The 20,803-nt window shown below is 39.5% G+C and overlaps 1 protein-coding gene across 1 annotated transcript in view; it reads right to left on the bottom strand.

The window, feature by feature from the left end:
* Nucleotides 1–20,803, bottom strand: part of PSMD11 (proteasome (prosome, macropain) 26S subunit, non-ATPase, 11) — a 44,184-nt gene continuing 23,381 nt past the window's right edge. Inside the window, exons 4-14 of the mRNA XM_006832310.1 lie at nucleotides 17,720–17,791; nucleotides 17,252–17,309; nucleotides 13,751–13,945; nucleotides 6,135–6,279; nucleotides 5,315–5,375; nucleotides 2,809–2,871; nucleotides 1,822–1,947; nucleotides 1,316–1,351; nucleotides 1,000–1,051; nucleotides 390–532; nucleotides 1–287 (exon numbers count right to left, since the gene is read on the bottom strand). Coding sequence (XP_006832373.1) covers nucleotides 390–532; nucleotides 1,000–1,051; nucleotides 1,316–1,351; nucleotides 1,822–1,947; nucleotides 2,809–2,871; nucleotides 5,315–5,375; nucleotides 6,135–6,279; nucleotides 13,751–13,945; nucleotides 17,252–17,309; nucleotides 17,720–17,791 — 951 coding nt within the window. The 3' untranslated portion in view covers nucleotides 1–287. The remainder of the gene's footprint in view (nucleotides 288–389; nucleotides 533–999; nucleotides 1,052–1,315; nucleotides 1,352–1,821; nucleotides 1,948–2,808; nucleotides 2,872–5,314; nucleotides 5,376–6,134; nucleotides 6,280–13,750; nucleotides 13,946–17,251; nucleotides 17,310–17,719; nucleotides 17,792–20,803) is intronic.

Below are 20,803 nucleotides of genomic sequence, written 5' to 3'. Positions count from 1 at the left end.
TAGTGTAAGCCTTTTCCTTTTATTTTGAATAACCTTTTTTTTTCTTTTTCTTTCTTTTTTTTTTTTTTTTTTTTTTTAAGCAATTTCCCCACTCCCAAATTGGGCCAGTAAAGATTACATGAAAACTGGTACACCTATTGACTGGAATACAGATGCACCAAATGAGGATTTAAAAACTTTCCCAGCAAAAAGTAGAACAAAAAGAAAAAAAATCTCCTAGCATTTTCCCCCAAAGGTTTCACTCTCCCGCCACACACACTCTCCAAAGGACCGCTACAGATCCAATTCTGCAAGAGAAGACAGAGCAGCGTCAATCGGGAGGCCGCCGTTCAGGCTCCACAGCAGAAGACAGTGCTGCCCGGGCCCTGGGTCCTGGAGCCAGCACTCACCTAGGTCAGTTTCTTGGCTTTGTTGTAGAGGGAATCCACTACTTTACTCATGTTCTGAATTGTTTCCAGAGCAGCTTCATAAGTTTTATCTACTGGGGGTTCATCGAAAATAATCAGGACACCCTCCCCCTGGTCCAAGATCCCTGCAGGAAACACAAGGACAACCCTGGTAAAGGAAGGCATCAGACACAAAAATGTTTGAGAAGCAGCCCTAGTTTCCTCACTTTTTCCGGAAAATAGAACTCTCTCCCTGTTCCGTTGGTACATGCTTACTATATGCGCTCATTATAAATTATACTATACACAATATGGGAGCACAAGCATTCTGTAGGATAAGCATGGGATTATAAAACATAAGGTCAGCAGTTGGAGCCTACCAGTTGCTCAACGGGAGAAAGATGAGGCTTTCTGCTCCCACAAAGGTTTAAAGCATCAAACCTTATACACGGTTTCCTTAGACATTGTGAGTTGGAATCGACTAGAAGGCACTTAACAACATACACCATACACTCAGGGCTAAGGGGCAAGCCCCCCCAGAGAACCACCAAGAACAAATGACACAAACACCTCATCACCACTCCCTCACCTGACCTTTATGACTGTTACTCACCATGAAATTTCTTGTCAAGGATCATCTGTGATAATTTCCTTTCTACGTCGGCCTAAAATCAAAGCATATGATTAAAAGGACTATAATCCACTATGCAAAGATCAGAGTGACACAAAGACCCTGCGTAAAGGGTCTTAGAGCAAATGGGTTTAAAACAATGAAGCCACAATAAAACTCCAATTCTGAGCCCAGGGTCCCCATTTCCTACTGAGAAGCTTGGGAGCTTTCCAACAAGACCCAACAGGTACAAATACCAGTCCCTCAGCATAACCCTTTCCCCATTCCATCCCCAGGACACAGCTTCAGGATTCCTTACCTTGGAAAGTTTGATGAGGCTAGATATGTGTTCAATCTAAAAGAAAGACAGACACCAGCACTGAAAGTTCAACTCTGGTCTCCAGTGTGACAGAGGAAGGGGAGACTGCTGATTTCTCATCCAGTTGGATATTTCTACAGGGCCACATTCTCTTAGCTTAGGACTTAGGCTCTGCCCAGCGCCCTTCATTCACTACAGGTAAGAAACATACTCTTGCCCACACCCACTGCAGAGGCAATTACTGTGTAAGCAGTGACTGTAAAGGCAAGAAGACCACCACACTAAGAACACAAGCAGGGAGGGGGCAATCTCACTAGCCTCTATCCCACAGCATTCTTTACTTCCTGTCAAGAGAAGCCCACGCACTCAGTAGCATCTTGCCCACTATTAGGCATACCATTGGAAGTTGAGTTCCTATTCTGGCCAGGTGTGGCTATAGTGAAGAGGATAACCAGAGTCCCACCGCTCCCTAAAGAAAAGCTATGGGTTTCCAGGAGGGTTCTTACCTGTACTCGGGAAAAAGGCTCGATGACTCGGATCAGATTCTGTTCCAGTAGGTTGTCATACAACTTGGCCAAGTGTGTGTTGATGATTGGGTCATCTCGGAGTTCAGCCCGGTAATCTGTCAGGGCCTGACAAAAACAGCCAGTCGGAGAGATCGGCAAAAAGAATCACTTTAAAGTCATAGTACTCCTGGGCCCCTAAATAGGCTGCTGGCCCTTATAATCACATGGTTGATTATAAAGTACTGGGACTTTTAGGAGATGAAAAAAACCCATAAAGTACTGGGACTTTTAGGAGATGAAAAAAACCCATGACAAAAAGGCAGAAGAGAAAAGAACACCAAGTCCATGGAGCTACCTTAGGTACCATCTCTCCTACTAAAACAGCCTCATGTGGACAATTCAAACAGCCTATGCCCAAGGGCATTTCACCTGTAAACCAAATTAACAATACACATTTCTAAACTTGTATTCTACAGAACAAATAGGTTTGGGGGTGGGGGGGTGGAGGGACATGAACATTTTGAAGCTGAACAATGGGAAATGCTGAGTTCCACAGTTAGCTAGCTCTTGGAGTTTTACAAGAACGATAGCAGACTGTCACTATATTACAGAACAAACACAAGGCCTAGAGTCAAACCCTAGCGGTTACTAGATGTGGGAATTTGGGCATCCTCTCTGAATCCCAGTTCCCTGAACCATAAGAAATAGACAAGAGGTTTGTTGTAAAAAAATTAAGATGAAAAAAGGATGACAGAAATAACTTTAAGCAGAAAAGTACTATATGTAAATAAGGTATGCAAGTGTCACTGTACAAATGTGCTTATTAACTAATTCCTGGCTTTGATCTGTATTATAATTATGTATACGGAATAAAAACTATTTCAAAATAAAAAGTTTAAGTGCCCAAGTACCTCACCAATGCCACAGAGATCTTTCAGCTCCACTTCTCTGCCCATTCATTCCCTACCAAGCCAATACCATGCTCACCTTTTCAAAATCTGCCAGTGATCTGTTCTTGCTGGCCTGTGCCACACATTTTAATGCTTCTGTCTGAAACGAAAAAGAAAAAATATCAAAGTGATCTGTTCTGCATATTCACATTCTACCAAACAAGCACAAACAATGTGCTCTATCCACAATCACTCTGGCTATGAGGAAGAGCCTGCCCCACCATCAGTCTTCTGCAGAGGCCTTGGAAGAAAAGCTAAACGTATACCACTGTGTGCCAACCAATTTCCCTGTGAAATCTAAAGCAGCTTAAAAATATTAGAAAATAGAAGGTTAAAAAAAAAAAAAAGATCCTGACATAACATCCTCCACCAAGACTCCTTTATGTCCACATCCACCCAAATGTCTTCTCTTTTAGACCAGATTATATGTGCTTTACGAAGATTCAGTATGCTAGGTTTGGTTATTAAGGTTGGTTTCAAATTCTACAAATGAGACTGAATGCGAAAATCCCAGAGTAAAGTTAGGGCATTCAACTTGTTGATTAAAAATCGTTAGGAGAATTGTAAGAAGTTGCATGGAGTGATACCAGTACAATTGATGGCTGCTGGCAACTTCTAATCTGGTATCCTGATACTAAAAAGTACTAAGGAGCCCTGGCAGCGTAGTGGGTTACACAGTGGACTGAAATCCGAAAGGTCAGCACTTCAAATCAACCATCTACTTCGTGAGGAAAAAATAAGGCTTTCTGTGCCTGTAAATTTAGCCTCAGAAACCCTACACAGGATCACTGTGAGTCAGAACAGACTGGACGGCACGCAGCAGCAGCAGCAACCCAACTCAGAAAGAACTCTACAACACTGATCTTTCTGGGAGTTCAGCCTGACTCCTGCTAGAAAGCTGTTATCAAGGTATGAAGGACCAAAGGAGCAACTCTCGCACCCACCACCATACTTAAATAAGGATGTTATGTCTTACTGTTGTTGTTATTAAGTGCCATCAAGTTGATTCCAACCCACAGTGACCCTGTATAGGGCTTCCAAAGGGCAGCTGGTGGTCTTGAACCACCGACCTTGCGATTTAAACGACTTTGCAGTCTGACACATTGGCCTAGAGCACACTAAATGGTAAAAGACTAGTGTAGTTTGTGTCTCCAGCATTTGGCCTAGACATGGAACACATGTCGTAACAAGAAATGCCTGGAACTTAAGAGACAGGTCACCTGTGTTCAAAGTCTGGCTCTACCATTTACTCGTTAGTTATCTGACCTTGTGAACATGTGACCTCTCTGAGCCTGTCTGCTCAATTCTAGTTGTAGTGAGAGTATTATTTCACCATAATCACAAGTATCTTGTGCTCAAAACACAGGACTGATGTGAAACAGTTTCTGGAAAAACTACTTGTAGAAAAAAAGGAAATCCACAAAGAGAGTGAGTCAATCTGTCTACTGTTTAGAGACAATTTCATTTGAAATCCAGAAAGATTATTTTTTACTTTACTAGTAGTGATAATCAAAGGAGCCCTGGCAGCGTAATGGGTTACACTGGGCTGCTAAAAGCAAGGTTGGAAATTCAAGTCCACCATTCGTTCCTCAGGAAAAAGATGAGGCTTTCTGCTCCTGTAAATATGTACAGATGCGGAAACCCTATACAGGGTCCTTGTGAGTTGAAACTGACACAGCACACAATAGTGATAAATGAACAAAGTACAAAGGAGTCCAGATACATGAGACATCATCCTTACAAGTCACAACTGTTCAATCTTGGAAGTCACACTCCTACCGATGCAGCCATTAAGGTACCACAACAACGGCTACTGATCATCAAGGGCCTCTTTCTATACCATTCTTAAAATTCAGTGCAAAGTTACTGCTAGGGAAAGACTCAGGTGAGTCAGCACACCTAGTTTCTAAACCAAGCAATCGACTCCCCTAAAGTACCATACCTTAGCGGGCTCCTGAACCGTGGAGAGCCCAGGACATCATGTTGAACACACATTAAATTGGCAATCAGGCTCATGGCAGGTTTTCTGATCAAAGCTTAAATGCAACATACCTCACTGGGAATGTTACAGTTCAGTTCTGTGGGAAGTCTTTCAAACCACCTGACACCTACAACTCCCGAAGAGTGTCAAACACTGACTTTCCACACCAAGGATTTAATAGTACAGAAAACAAACTGGCTGGGCTTTAAGGAGAAGAAGGTTAAAAAAACATAAAGAGAAAGGGGCCCTGGTAGTGCAACAGTTAAGTGTTTGGCACTAGCCAAATGCTTGGCAGTTTGAACTCACCCTCAGGCTCTACAAGGGAAAGACCTGGCAATCTCTGTAGAGATCACAGTCAAGCAAACCCGATGAGGCAGCTCTACTCTGTCAGGTCAGAGATCTACCCAGCTTCTTACACCTAATGGAGTTCTCTTGTAATCAATCTCATTTGAAAAAGAAGAAGGGAGAGGAAACAAAGATCTGACTAACACATCATAACAAGGACAACATGCTGGACTCAGAATGAATAGAAATCACAACCGCAGCCAAAGGCATTTCCTACCTGCCTCCCAGCATACCGAAGTGCAAGCTTTCCGCTCACCAAGGCTTGGACATCTTCTGGGCTGGAAAAAAAAAAAAAAAAAAAACTTTGTCAATGGCTCCACAGTGTTATGCTTCTAAGTACAAGTCTAAGGAGAATTTCTTTTTCCCAGAACACCCTAAGAAGACTCTGCTCATAGATACAACCATTGCTGACCTTCAGACCCATTGACCCATCACACAGAAGAAACGAACTTTTCCTCACAGTGGTCAGAACAGGAGAAAAGCTCCAGTTCAAGAGAAAGCTATGCTGAACCAATCAAAAGTAACAGACCCAACAAGCAGAATGCTAGGATAAATCAGATCCCAATATACCAGTTTCTATTAAAACAAAATCCCTTATAATCCAAAGATCCAGAAAGTCCCAGTCAACATCTTATTTATTCCAATATGAATATGAATAACTATGTAGGACTCCTTATGAAAGTATAAGACTAATGTACTTTCTATGGCCCACTTTTCCAAATCTCTCCTTAATCCTTCTCTTCACCCCCATTTTAAGTGGCTCAGCTGACTGGCACTGGTCTGGAAGTTCCTTCCTGTCCCCCTGTCTCATGCTCAACAACTATGACATAACATTTGCAGGATGAGGGGTTGAAGAGGAGATTTCTACAAATCTATCTCCTCAATTCTGAAGAGTAACAAGCTCTCCCACTAGACTCCAGTCAGTCAAGAAGCTGCTTCTGCACTGGCCATACCCTCTAACCAAACCATCTCTGTCAGGGCAGAAAGACTCCATTGAAAGATCTGAGCTTTTATATCCTGAGTTAACCTGCACTTACGTGTTGAGCATGATTTTGCACAGCAACATGTACTTCAGAGATGTGATGGCCTTGGGGCTATCGATGGAGTCATAACCCTCAAATGCCTCATAGAAATATGAATATGCAGTTTTCCAGTCCTTCTCCTCTGCTGCATGGATAATACCTGTACATTAAAAAGAAAAAATCACCATATAAAATAGGACCATAGCCATCAGATGCCACCTATATTTAAAAGCAAAATGTTTGATATGGTGAAAAAAATGTGAAATTGTTTACTACAAATTAGTAAGTAAGCATTAGGATATCTGTGCCTATCTTGATCTGAAATTGCTCTCTGATTTTACATTCATGTCTCTTCAAAGGACCATTTTAAATATATTTGTGCTCATTTAAATAATCCAAGATGATCTCCTAACTCAAGATACTTAACACACCTTCAAATTCCTTATTCACGTTTAGGGTGTTAACGTTATTGGATAATTTCTGTGGCATGTGGTGTTGACTCCCTGATGGTTTAATTGACTTCTCTTTCCCACTGGAGAAGAAGGAATGTTTGCCTCTGTTTTTTCATTCATTTTAATATCCTTGATCTATAAATATTATCTTGGTTGGATTGCCCTATGAATGCTTTGTAAAAGGTTAAATGGTTTCCTTATTAGTAATAAACTAGTGAAAAGTTTTTAACATGTTAACTTTGTCTTTATAAGATTCCTAATTCTAACTATAAAAATTTTTAATTAAACATAATGGTAAAGATACAGAGTTAGAATGAGTGTCAGAGATAGCTAAAATTAAGTGTTTTTATTAAATGTAAACATTTTTAACACATATCTGTTTATATGTTAAAGAAGTAGTAGTAAAAGATGATTCTTGATTAGGAATTTTGTGTTGGCTTTATTAGTAATGGTATAATATTTTTCTTTAACCCAACCTCTATCTAAGGGTTTGACCTTCTGGTATATTATAGAGTTTAGATATTATAAATTAAATAAGTGATGGGAGATTCTAACTTCAAAGCAAATTATTTAAGATGGAGGTATACAGTAGATATATAAATTGCATGTGAAAAAATGGAATTAATTTTAGATAAAAATTAACTATGAAAAAAAAAAAAAAAATAGGACCATAGCAGAGCTGGGAAGAAGGGCCTTTGACATCTAGTCCTACTCCATCAGTTTAAAGATAAGGTCAGAAGAAGACAAAGGAACTGACCAGAGTCACAGCCAGCTAGTAGCAAAATTGAGGCCAGAACCCAAATCTTTGGTAATTCCAGCTCAGTATCATATTGCTAAATTGACAATATAAACTCCCAAAGAAGTTACAGACCCAATTCCAAGAGGCTCCTAAAAACTATACACACATCATTCCCCTGTGCTGCTCACACCACTCTAGTTCTAACTTCTGGAGACACTGGAAATGGCCATGTTTACCCTCCATGACCTCACCTTCATAGGTCAGGAAATCTATCTAAGCATCCCTAGCCTGTCTGAATGACCTGTTTAAATAAGATCAGTCATAAATATAGCTTGGCTAAGTTGCCGTTTTATACTTATGCAGCTTTCATGGGGGGGACGGACGGACAACCTTTCATAGCTTCATTCTAGACATTTGTCTTCTATGAATGTGCTGTTGCCTAGATGTAATCAGTGTGTGACGGTGGTGGTGTGCCTCTGAATCTGTTCCGACACGTATCAACTCTGTAGAGTGTTTCCAAGGCTGTAAATTAGTGTGTGATTTCACATAAAACCAAATCCATGATGTTACTTTTACATGGTTAAACAGTATCTCTTTAGGGTGACATCTCTTTAGGTTCACCTACTCAATCCTCTACAGCTAAGAAGATGGGCTGCTTCCAACAAGCTTAACTTTAAATAAGCCTGCTATTACTTCCAACCTATGCTATCATTTGTTATTGTTAAGTGCCATCAAGTTGGTTCCAACTTATAGTGACCCTGTAAGGGTTTCCAAGGAGTAGCTATTTGGTTTGAACCACTGATCTGTGGTTCTCAGTTTCCAGCTTGGGAGTTACATAAATGCTAAGAATCCGCACTTCTATATGAGGGAGCTTCAAAAAGTTCATGACATAAACTGAATTAAAAGGTAATGGAATTTCCCCACACAAATTTTGAAGCTTCCTCATATTATCATCTTTAACTTTACCCTAGCTCCCTTATGAGGTTACAGACGTTAGTCCCATCTATCTGTTTACCATAGTACTTCCCATCAATTTTCACATCAAGGTATATGTAGAAAATACTTAGCAGAAGGGTGCTTCCCTGTGACCCAATGATCACTGTTTCAATACAACTGTAATTCACCTATAGCATGGTAGCACAGTGGATTACCAGTTGGGCTACTAATCACAGAGTCAACAGTTCAAATCCACCAGCCACTCCTTGGGCGAAAGATGAGGCTTTCTGCTTCCATAAAGATTTACAGCCTCAGAAACCCTGTACAGGGTCACTATGAGTCAGAACCAACTTGACAGCATGCAGCTGCAACAGCTAAAGCACCGGCTGAGGCACAAATAGGCTTCTCTCACACAGTGAAGAGGAGTTATCAGAGCTCTCTTTACTTCATTAAACATTTTTAACACCCTCATGTGGCGCTGTAGAGTAAGCACTGGACTACTAAGCACAAGGTCAGGAGTTCAAACTCATCAAGCTGCTTCTCAGAAAATCCTAATGGAATCGACCCAATAGCCCTTAACAACCATAAGAACACAGTATGCTATAGATAAGGAGCTCTGGTAGCATGGTAGTTACAAATCCTAATGGAATCGACCCAATAGCCCTTAACAACAATAAGAACACAGTATGCTATAGATAAGGAGCTCTGGTAGCATAGTACTTACAAATCGGGCTGCTAACTTCAAGGTCAGCAGTTCCTAACTACCAGCTGTTATATGGGAGAAAGATGAGGCTTTCTGCTCCCGTAAAGATCTACAGCCTCGGAAACCCTATATAGGGTCACTATGAGTCGGAACCGACTCTACAGCACACCTATGCCACCATCATGCTATAGGTGGAGTCCTGGTTGTGGCACTCCAAATAATGCACTGGACCACAAGGTCCGCTTTTACTGCAAGGTCAGCAGTTCAAACCCACCAGCTGCTCCTCAGAAGTCATATATATATATATATATATATATACAGGGTTGCTATGAATCAGAACTGATTTGACCGCACTTAACAACAACAACAACAAGCTATAGGAAAGCTGAAGGACATGATTTTTTAACTTTGTCTTGGTCAGTTTCATAAGAGTAAATGGCAAAGTATGAAATGGAAGCATCCTCAATCACCAACCAAAAAAAGTTCAAGTCAACTATCAGCTGGAAAACTGCTGCTTACAATTTTCTCGGATTCTCAAGGGCCAGTATTGGAATACTATCAAGAAAAAGCCTCAACTATCAACAGTACTCAGTGAGATGTTCACTGAAGAGCTGAAGCCTAAATTTCAGATTTAACCCAGAGGACCGCTGTACAAGAGTGTTGTGCTCTTGCTTGACAGTGCATGTCCACACAACTCTGCCCACACTGTTGACGCTACGCAAAAACTTTGTTTTGCGGTGTTAAAGCATCCTCCCTATAGACTGCTCTTGCTCCACCCAACTTTCACCTGTTTGGTCCCCTGAAAGCAGTCCTTGAAAGCTTGTTGACACATGGGCAAAGTGTATGGAAAGAAGATTATAGTGAAAAAGTAAGTATCTGTTTTTTCTAAAAGTTGATTAAAATAAATTCTACAGGCATCCTGCAGGACCGCAAGGTGAGGGGTTCAAACTCATCAGTTGCTCCTTTGAAAGTCTACAGTGGGTTGCTATGAGTCAGAATCAACTTGACAGCATTTAACAACAGCAGCAGCTGCAGCCAGAGTATGGATAATTTGTAACTCACCCTCGTATAAATAAAAGTGCTAAGGAGCTCAGTGTCGTGGGAATGATGGTCTCCAAAGCACAACACAAGGCAGTTAATACTGTAACATGGCCAAAAAGTCATAAAACAAAGAAGGTACAAAGAAGGGATTACAGAAGAGATATGAGCTGGATCTGAAAGGATTCATAGGAATTTGCCAAGATGGCTAGGTGAAAGGGAGAATTCCATGCAGTGAAGAAAAAACTAGAGAGACACAGAAGAGCAGGGAATATCATGAAGTGCCCAGAAAACATGAAGTCATTTGAAAACTAGAGATGAACATGAAAAGGAACAGATGTTTTCCTTTTGAATGCCACATTACAATAAAAGTAAGCCTGGGTGTGAAGAGAGTGGGCCCTCTCCTACACTGCTGGTGGATGGTAAAATAGTCCAATCACTGTGAATAACGGTGTTTCCTCAAAATGTCAGAGACAGAAATTCAGCTATGATCAAGCAATTCCTCTACTTGGAATATATCCTCAAGAAATAGGAGCCGTGACATGAATAAATGTATGCACACCCATGTCCATTGCCGCACTATCCACAATAGCAACATGCCCCTCAATAGAAGGATGGTTAAACAAACCTTGGTACCTACACACACAGAAATGGAATACTATGTAACACTGAAAAATAATAACAAATCTAAAGAATACCTCATAACATGGATGAACCTGGGGGACATTATACTAAATGAAATTAGTCAATCACAAAAGGGCAAATATTGTATGAGATCCTTACTAGAAAAAATATTCATGCTAAAAGAAACATTCTGTGATGGTTATCAGGGATAGGAGGGAAGAGAGAATTCACTGACTAGAGGATAGACTTGGTGAAGGGGAAAGCCTTAAAAGTTTTTTTAAAAGAGTTAGCCTGAGAATAAAAGGAATCCACTGGAGATTTTTAAAGATGAGAACTGCATGATCCAATTTGTGTTTCAGAAAGGTAACTTTGAACTCAATAAGGAGGATGGACTTTATTGAGGAGAATAGTAAAGGACTACCTGGGTGGTCTAGGTCTTAATTATAGCAGTGGCTGTAGAGACAGAAAAGAAAGGTCAGATTTGGGGACAAATCTGGTAACTGAATGATATTAAAGCGCAGAGATAGGAAGAAGCCTAAATTAGTCCAAAGACAAAACTAACAAACAATAATAATAGCATTAAATAAGTCAATAAATATAGAAAGGAACATTTGAATGGGGGGAGTGTTTGGATAAATTTGGTTTTTGATCTGCTGAGATTGAGATTCTTATGGGTGTCCATTAATCAGCCAGAAATCTGGAATTTAAGGAGAAAAAGGAGCTATTAGAGCTCTAAATGAGAAAACCTTGTTCTGAGACAGCTACAGTACAGGAGGGTATGGGATTAGAAATGGAGTTAAGGACAATAGGAAGAGAAAAATAGTAAGGGAAGAATGAGGAATAGCCACAAGTAAGGAGCAGTCAAAGGGAGGAGAAAACAGCAAAATGACTGAGAAAAATTTGTCAAAGGAAGAGAACCAACAAGACAATGATGTCAAAGAATTCCTTCTCAAAGTCAGAGATTTAAGGGATTTATGGATTTTTTTTTTTTTAATTCTCTTCTTTCTTTCACAAAGTCAGAGACACCGAAGGCTACGGTTTCAACTTGGTAGATTTACAAATAAGAATGGCTCTATTTTTTTCTGAAAAGTAGGGCACAAATTCATCTCTTAACCATGAAGGAAGGAACTAGATTAATTAAGAGTAGGGGAAACCCTATACAGGGTCACCTGCTATGAGTCAGAAGCGACTCCTCAGCACATAACAACAACAAACTGTGAGAGGAGTCCTGGTGTGGCGCTGTGGGTTAATGCGCCAGAATGCAAAGCTATTTGAACTGCAAAGTCAGCAGTTCAAGTTCATCAGCTGCTCCTCAGAAACCCTATACAGGGTTGCTATGGGTCAGGATTGACTTGACAGCACTTAACAACAACAACGAACTGTGAGAGAATAAATTTCTGGTTGTTAAAAATAAATAAATAAAGCTATCAAGGCAAGCAATCAAATCCCTTCAGGTTAAACTCCCCCTCTAAGACTGAAATTCAAAGGGAACACATGAGCAGGCATGTAAGCTTGCTGGCAACCACATTGGTCTACCGGTGAGTGGAAGAGGGGGGAAGGCAGCAATGAAGAAATGGGCTGAGTTCAACAACATTCCATAGACTCCCACTGATCTGCAGATGAGAGAGAGAAGAGGAAGGGTTGGTTGGTCCAAAGTGTGGTGAGATCTGGGGACACCTGAGCCCACAGACAAGGACATAGCCACGGAGGGCTAGAGTTAAAAGTGAAGCAGCCAGCTGATATGATGTGAGGGGAGACGCATAAGAACACCCAAACATGCAGATAGTATCCATTTGACCTAACCTCGATGGCTTGATAATCAGAATTTGACTAGAGGAAGATAAAAAAAACATTTTTTTAAAAATAAAGGAAATGAGGGTAAATTGCTACAATTTGATGAATTTGACCTATACTCATGGATGTAGTATCTCAAAACACCAACAGAGAGGGCAGGAGTCTTCACTTCAAGTGTCAATGCTATCCTCTCTATACAGGATAGATAGGGACAGGCAACTTAGACATTGGCTACCTAAAACGAGGGGGTGATAAAGGCACGAAGTGATTGGCTTACAAGTTTTCAAAAGGGAGTTTAGTTTGGGGTGGGGGGACGCAGAGTCCCCACTGAATAGTTTTCATCTTGTCTAGACAGGTCTGGTGAAAAGAGATGGGGATAAGATTCTTATGATTCAACAGTAATTGTTATCATGAATAATTGTGATAGTCACAACTGTAAAGGTAGAAGTTTTGTAACACAAACAGAGGAGTAGTTAATCTTACAGTCCAGAAACAGAGTAGCCTAGGACCATGGAGGGAAAAGAGCACAAGTGGAATGCAAGACCCTATCCAGAGAAGTAGCAATACCAGAGATGGAGGCAGAGATGGGGACATGGAGAGAGGGAGCAGCTGAGGACTCTAGATTCATGGGAAGAAAGAGACTGATAGCTGGCAGCCAGGAGGCAGGCTTGCAGAATGTGCCCATTGGTGGTTTAAATAATTATATATGCTTGAATGTTTAAAAAAAAAAAAAAAAGCTAAAATGAAAAGAGAGAAACACTGTTAACTTATGGTAGATGAATGGAGGGGATTACAATCATTGCAATGAAACAAAGTATATGATTTGTTGATCGTAAAATTGATGATCTGCCCTATAAACTTTCACTCAATTCACAATAAAAACTTAAAATAAATAAGTAATATGCAGTCCATGGTCTCATAACCCCAATGTTCACATACCCCAAAAAGCTACCTGCTATACTTTGCTGAAATTGGAGCCCTGATTTAAGGCCCTTTGGAAAAGCCCAACAAATGTTACAAAGGATTCCATGTGACATGGGTTAATCCAATCACAGAGAAAAGTGGTTAGTCTTGAGAACTGACTAAAGGAAAGTTAAGGGAGTAGTTTAAACTCAAGTGAGATTTCTCTAGGGTTTCGGCTCTTAACAATCAGGTTAATTTTAGACAGTGACTAGACAGGCAACAACTGGGATAAGTAAATGAAAGGTGGCCTTTGTTATCTTTGAGGAAGTTTTGAGAAGCTTGAGCCAATTTTATTCTCCAGCCCCAAGTCCTGTTCTTTCACCTCTGTGATAAAATGATATCTATGAAAATGTAACCTATTATAAGTAGTTACAGGCATTACCTGACTGCATGTCCAAGGTGGCCTGCAATTTTGGGGGACAGTAGATGGCATTTGCTGTCGTTCGAGCAGAGGTTAAGGCAGCTCGGGCTTTGGGCAGGTTGCTCAGAGCATGGTATGTTTTGCTTTCTAATAGCTGTACTTCTACCAGAAGGGCTTTGTCATCCATCTTTTTCAACTCCCGCAGCAACTGAGAACCTGGAGAAGGAAAAGATACACAGCCCTATGTTAAGTCGCATCTTAATACCTTAATGTTGTATTTTCACTCTCATAAAAACACACCATGATAAAGAAACCAGCCTGAACTAAAAAAATACGTTACTTAGTATGCCCTGTAATGAAATTACATTTCCCACTAATATGGCATCTTCTAAAACAGAAATACAGAGATTTCACTGAAGCTTTCTGCATCCTAAGGACAGCACTACAAACTTAACTGCAATTTTAAATACAGTGTGAATCTCCACTTGCACTTGTTCTCCAGCTCAGAGAGATGAAAGCATTAAATCTAAGCAAACACACACCTTATACAACAATTCACTCAAATGAATCAAAGGCCTAAAATAAGAATTAAAACTGTCAAACTTTTGGAAGACAGTAAGCGTAAACGTTTGTGACTGGATTAGGAACCAAGTTCAAATTGGTTTCTTAGATATGATATCAAATTCATAAGGAACAAAAGAAAAACACAGGTAATTTGAACTTCATCTAAATTAAAATGCATTTCAAAGGACACTATTAAGGAAGTGAAAAATCCTACAGAATAGGGAAAAAATAATTGTAAATCATATATGTAATAATGGACATATATTATTACAAAAAAACACAACCCAATTTAAAAAGAATTTGAATAATTATTTCCCAAAGTCGACACACATATGGCCAATACATGAATAATGCTCAAAATCATTAGTCATTTGTTGTTGCTAAGTGACACCGCGTAAGGTCCAACCCATAACAACCCTGTATAGGGTTTCCAAGGAGTCACTGGAGGGTTTGAACCACCAACCCTGGAGTTAGCAGTCTAGTGCTTATCCTACAGCACCACACCAGTCTTGTGGAAAATGCAAATAAAATCAATGAGATAGTACTTCACACTTACTATAATGGCTAAAATAAAAAGCCTAAAATACTAAGTGTTTGACAAGGGTGTGGAGCAACTGAAACCCTCATACATTACTGGTGGGATTGTACAATAGTGCAGCTGCTCTGGAAAACAATTTGGCAGTTCGCAAACAGTTACAACATATTGTTGTTGTTGATAAGTGCCATCGAGTCAGTTCCAATTCACAGTGACCCTATATAGGGTTTCTGAGGAGCGAATGGTGAGCTTGAACTGCCAAGCTTAAAGAATATTATTATATAATAAAAAGGAGTCCTGGTATGGCGCTGTGGGTTAATGTGCCAGACTGCAAAGTCGGTTTGAACCGCAAGGTCGGAGGTTTAAGCTTACCAATCACTCCTCGGATACCCTTTACAGGGTTGCTATGGGTCAGAACCGACTCAACAGCACTTAACAACCACAACATAATAAAATGTAATAAATGCTACAACATAGATGAACCTTAAAAACATTATGCTAAGGATAAGAAGCCAGTTTTAAAAAGACAATACAGTGCATAATTTCATTTATATGAAATTTCTAGACTAGACAAATTTATAGAGACAGAAAACAGATTAGTGGTTGCCTACAGTGGAGGAGAAAAGGCAGATGGGAAACTTAGGGAGATTGAGAGTTGATAGGTATGGAATTCCTGAAATGATGAAAATATTCTGAAATTAGAGAGTAATGATGGTTGTTGCACAACTCAGAATACACCAAAAACTGCTCAATTGTGTACTTTAAAAGACTGGATTTTATGGTATGTGATTTATATCTCTATTCTGGTACAGTGCTATAGGATAAGCGATGGACTACAAGGTACGTTTAAACCACAAGGTTGGCAGTTCAAACCTATCAGCAGCTCCTTGGAAACCCTATACAAGGTCATAGGCACTTAACAGCAACCACATAACTGGTTGCTTTTTCTGTTTGTTTTGTTGAACCATATGAAACTGTCATTTTTGCAAGATAAAAAATCTAATATGGGCAATGTTCCCAACATAAGCATTGGTTGTTGCTGTTATAGTCCCAACATAATTATTGTTGGTAAATATCGTCAAGTTCCAACTCACAGTGACCCTGTATAGGGTTTCATGGAGTGCTAAGTGAGTTTGAACCACCGACCTTGAAGTTTAAATGAACCTTGCAGTCCAGTGCTTATCCTAGAGTCATAAAAACCAAGTATTGATAATATTCCCAACATAATAGATCATGAAATTCATGTGCTTTTTTAATCTGGGGGGAAAGTTCATATCTGCCCATTAATTAATTGTGTGTGTGTGTGTGTGTGAGAGAGAGAGAGAGAGAGAGAAACAGAGAGACAGAGAGAGAGAGAGAGAGAACTGTCAAGTCAGTTCCAACTTATACTGACCCTATATGTAGGGTTTCCGAGACGTGGCTGGTGGGTTTGAACTGTCAACCTTGTGGTTAACAATCCAATACTTATCCTACAGCTCCACACCAAGTGTCAGAGTACTATTTCAAGGGGTTTAAAAAGCAGGGCTTCGAGCAGGTTCTTCCCATTTCTGCCACGGTAAGGAAGCAAAACCAGTACAGACCTGGATTTTTATATTTGGGTGAACTGGAATGATAACCGGAACAGAAAAAATTAGGGGGCTGATGTCTTGCTGGAACCTGAATCACCCTCTTAGAAAACAAGGGCAATGTACACACTGCATAGCAACCAAATCGAATTTTGAGCAGTCGGAAGCAGTGATACCCAACTCAAAGATGGCAGCCAACCATGTCATTCTGAATGTTTCACTCTCTAAAACACTGCCAACAATCTAATCTTCTGAATCTATCTGCCTCCTAAAGGGTTCACTATACCTCTTCCCAGTCTCCCATTCCAGAGTTTGACCAGCAATTTTTCCTGTTCCAGTTATCGTTCCGATCACCCAAATCTTAAAAATTCAGGTTTGTTTAAACTGGTTCAAAGCCCTGGTTTAAAGGACACATAGTCTGGTCCCTTCTTCAGTTGGCCTACTCTAGCTTTCATGTGTATCTATATTCAATTAATTGCTGGATTTTTAAGTACAATTATGAACAGATACAGCAAATATGGTAGTAAAACATTTTCAATTTAAATAAAGTAACAGAGATAAAAGATAAGACATTAAAGGAAAAAAATCATTATTACAACAGGGCAGCTTTAACTGTCCAAAATTCAAGTTAACTTAAGAACTGACCCCTTCTGAACTGTGAATTTGCCAAATTAATAGTCAGTTTCTTAGAATTTTTTAATGGCCTTTTTTCATGATAAATTCAGTAAATGAAAGCCACTTTAAACCTTTCTTAAAAGAAAGCAGAATATAAGTCATTAATAGGGGACTTATAGCAACCAGGTTCAAAATTCATCCATTCATCAGCTAAGGTATCTGAATTTCTACCAGCTCACTTACCCAAATGCAATGCTTCCTGGTACCTCTTGGTATCAAAGTACAAAGACACCAGTCTTGCCTGGAAAGAGAAAAGGCATTGATTGACGGGAAGGGGGAAAAAGAGTCAAAGAAAGAAATCAAGGATTAACAGTCACAGAACTGTTATTGTTGAATATAAAGTTCAGATGACAACATCAAATTCAGGGAAAGAAATTCTCTAGGGCACAGTATTATCTTTCATTATGGTGAGTGAGTGACTGACTTGCTAACTTTACCATGTTGCTGCTTTTTCCTCTGAATCAAGCAGGTATGCCTCAAAACTTCAACGTGGGCAATTCTCATATTGATAATAGTGGGACTATTATCAACAATCTTTGGGCACCTTCATAATACAAAGTTGCTGAAAATACTTTTGATCAGGATACATTTTACTTACATCCAGAGTCTAATGCCTGGAAACTCAAACTCAGTACTAATTTAGGTGCATACCTCCAAAGCTTGGCGTAGGAAAGTTCTTTTCTCTGACTTGGCCCATTCGATGCATTCTAAACACAACTCGACCTGCAGTAGAGAGACAGTACATGCAACATTATGTCTTCAAATGCTTCCTACAACTCTAGCTTTGTAAACAGGTCAAATTCTCTTCTTGCATGTTACTCACGTAGTTCTATACAATGTCTTAGCAGATATGCCTATCTTAATGTACAACAGTTCTATTATAACGGAAAAACAACTTGGCTTGTTACACATAAAATATTTTTATGCTTAGATTGTATTCTTTTAGTAAACAGACTCATCTTCAAGACTCCTTTTCTATCTTCCCATGAGAGACCCGGAACTTTCAAAAACACATACTTCCTTAAAAAAACAAACACATACTTCCTTAGAACTAGGATTTCTACAATAACTTAGAGGAGTTTATAAAGCAGAAATTTCTCACTGAAGAGTTTGAAATAGTAATGGTTAATGTGGTCATGTGAATACAGTGGTTAATAAAGTGGAGAAATTCTCCGCTTTAAGCACAAACATCATATTTTTAAAGTTCCTTTAAGACTCAAAAGGTCCAACTGACTATTTCCATTTCAAAATGGAACTGATATTACTCTTGTAGATACCAAAAACTTAGCTTGCATTAAAGGGAGAAAAAAATAAATTAAAATTAGACTAACACTTAAAAGACCTTTCCAGCTTTAAAGGCACTGTGAATCCATAAATGTATCTGCAAGCCAATGATGTCAGGTGAAATGCACCTAATTTTAAAAAGCAGTGTCCATTGCTAGATAGTCTAGCATTTCATCAGGTATCCTTGACAGAGTATATATTAAGTATTGCAGATCTTACATCATTACTGTTAGCACATGTTTGTATTAAGACTCCTAATCAGGGCATGGACTCCTGGTGTGGTGCTGGAGGATAAGCAATGGACAGCGAACCATAAGATCAGTGGTTCAAACCCACCAGCTGCTCCTTGAAAACCCTATACCAAGTCGCTGTAAGTTGGAACCGATTCAATGGCACTTAAAAACAACAATCGGAATAAAACAAACAAATGAAATGAGAAAGTAGGATTTTCACAAGTCCTGGTGTAGCACTGTAGGATAAGCACTCGACCGTAAGATTGGTTTGAACTGAAAGTTTGGTGGTTCAAACTCACCAGCCACTCCTTGGAAATCCTATCCTGCAGGGTTGCTATGAGTTGGAATCGACTCGATGGCGCATAACAACAACTGCAAGTATTGCTACAAAATCATAGATACCTTTATTAAATGAAAATCTCAAAATATGAATCTATCGCTTTTCAATACAGCCTCCATACACATCTATATACTTCTGAAAGTGGTGTTTACAGATCTCTGTAACCCTTCCCAAAAAAACACTGCATTCTTTGATAAATACCGTATCACAACGAAGGTTTTTGCATTCTCAAGGGACTCAAATTGTGTTCCTTTTCAAATGTTCTTTAGGTTTGGGGAAAAAGAAGCCTGGAGGAGAACATCAGGGATGTAGGGTGGATGGGGTAAGGTTTCCCAATGAACAGCCCTTTCTACCCTCAAAAAATGAGAAGGTGCTTTATCGTGATGAATAAAAAAAAACAACTCATAGGTACAACTTCCCTGGCCTTGTCCTCACCAATGCAGTTTTCAATCTCCTTAAAAACTTCTTCATAATAAGTTTATGAAGTCCTGTGTCCTTTCAAAAAAATCTATCAAGATTACCCCTTTATAATTCCGAACTACAGTCACCATAATCTTCTGAGCTGACTGCTCTGCCTTAAATGTGGCCTCGTAGATTCCCTTGAAGGCTACTGTTTTGCTTGGATCTTTTTTTTTAGAAGGCACCCCAATGAGACTAAGACAAGTATATTACTGAGAATTTGTCTGCAGTCATCCACTTAGCACATAGACATGTTTAAATACAGTTTATTTGAAATAAACTTGGACAGGTATGAACTAGAACTCTAGTAGCAATATTTTTTTACTTTCTCTCAATAACAGATTTTTATATACATCTAAGTCTCTTAAGAGTCCTGATGTGGCATTGCAGGATAAGCACTGGACTACAAGGTTGGTTTGAACTGCAAGGTCAGCTCCTTGGAAACCTCATACAGCCTCACTATAAGTTGGAACCAATACAATGGCACTAATCATCAACAATCAATGATCTCTTAAGAGACAACATAGGAAAGAAAAGTAAAGGGACATAACCCAAGTTGACAAGATCTTTTATCTTTTCATCCTAAATTCAAGCTCAGTAAATAAAGTCTTTGGTATTTGGAGGATTTACCAACCAATGAGAGATTTACAACTCCTCATTGGAGCCCCCTGGTGGCTACCCAATCTCCAACTCTACTGACCTAAAAAAAAAAAAAAAAATTAATACTAAAAGCTAGTACTTCTAAAACAGAACTGAAAAATAAAAACAAGTCAATCACAATTTCAGTTTTGAGTCTAATCTGAAAAGTCAGACTCGAAGTATAACATCTGTTTATAAAATGAATGCAACTGAAAATATTTCACCAATCTTTCCAGCAATGAAAGTAAAACAGTATTTAGTCCCACAAGTTCTGAAGGAGCTTTTCCAAAATATATAAAACTGAATGCCTGGGCAAAATTTACCTCATGACAAAATTCAGAAGGGTTGGGAAGAAGGCTGGAATGGAATTAAGAATCACGTTACATGGAGGGGATTGCAATCACTGAGACGGAATGAAGTGCATGATTTGAAGAATGCAATCTGCTCTGTAAATCTTCACTCGATTCACAATAAAAAGTTTTAGAGAACAAAAAACTGTTAGAATTCTACTTCAAGAATAGAGAATGGGAGAACAAACAAGATGGAGGATCGGGTAGAAGTGCAGTAAAGGAGCTCCGCTAACAACAACACAGAATACCCGACCAAGCAGGCTCAGGGGCTAGTCCCAGAACTCTGATCCACATATAAAGGAATATGTAGAAAGTTGGAAGGCTCACAGCTGGGGAATTTGTGGCAGAAGAAATCTATCGCTTTCTAGTCCGGGATGCTCAGCTGCTCCAGGAGCTGCCATCTTGAGTGAGACCACATGGGGGAAGGATC

The sequence above is a fragment of the Chrysochloris asiatica genome, unplaced genomic scaffold (genome assembly GCF_000296735.1).
Source record: "Chrysochloris asiatica unplaced genomic scaffold, ChrAsi1.0 scaffold00007, whole genome shotgun sequence".
Lineage (NCBI taxonomy): Eukaryota > Metazoa > Chordata > Mammalia > Afrosoricida > Chrysochloridae > Chrysochloris > Chrysochloris asiatica.
The sequence above is the reverse complement of the archived record's forward strand: the minus strand, read 5'-3'. Positions and strand labels throughout refer to the sequence as shown.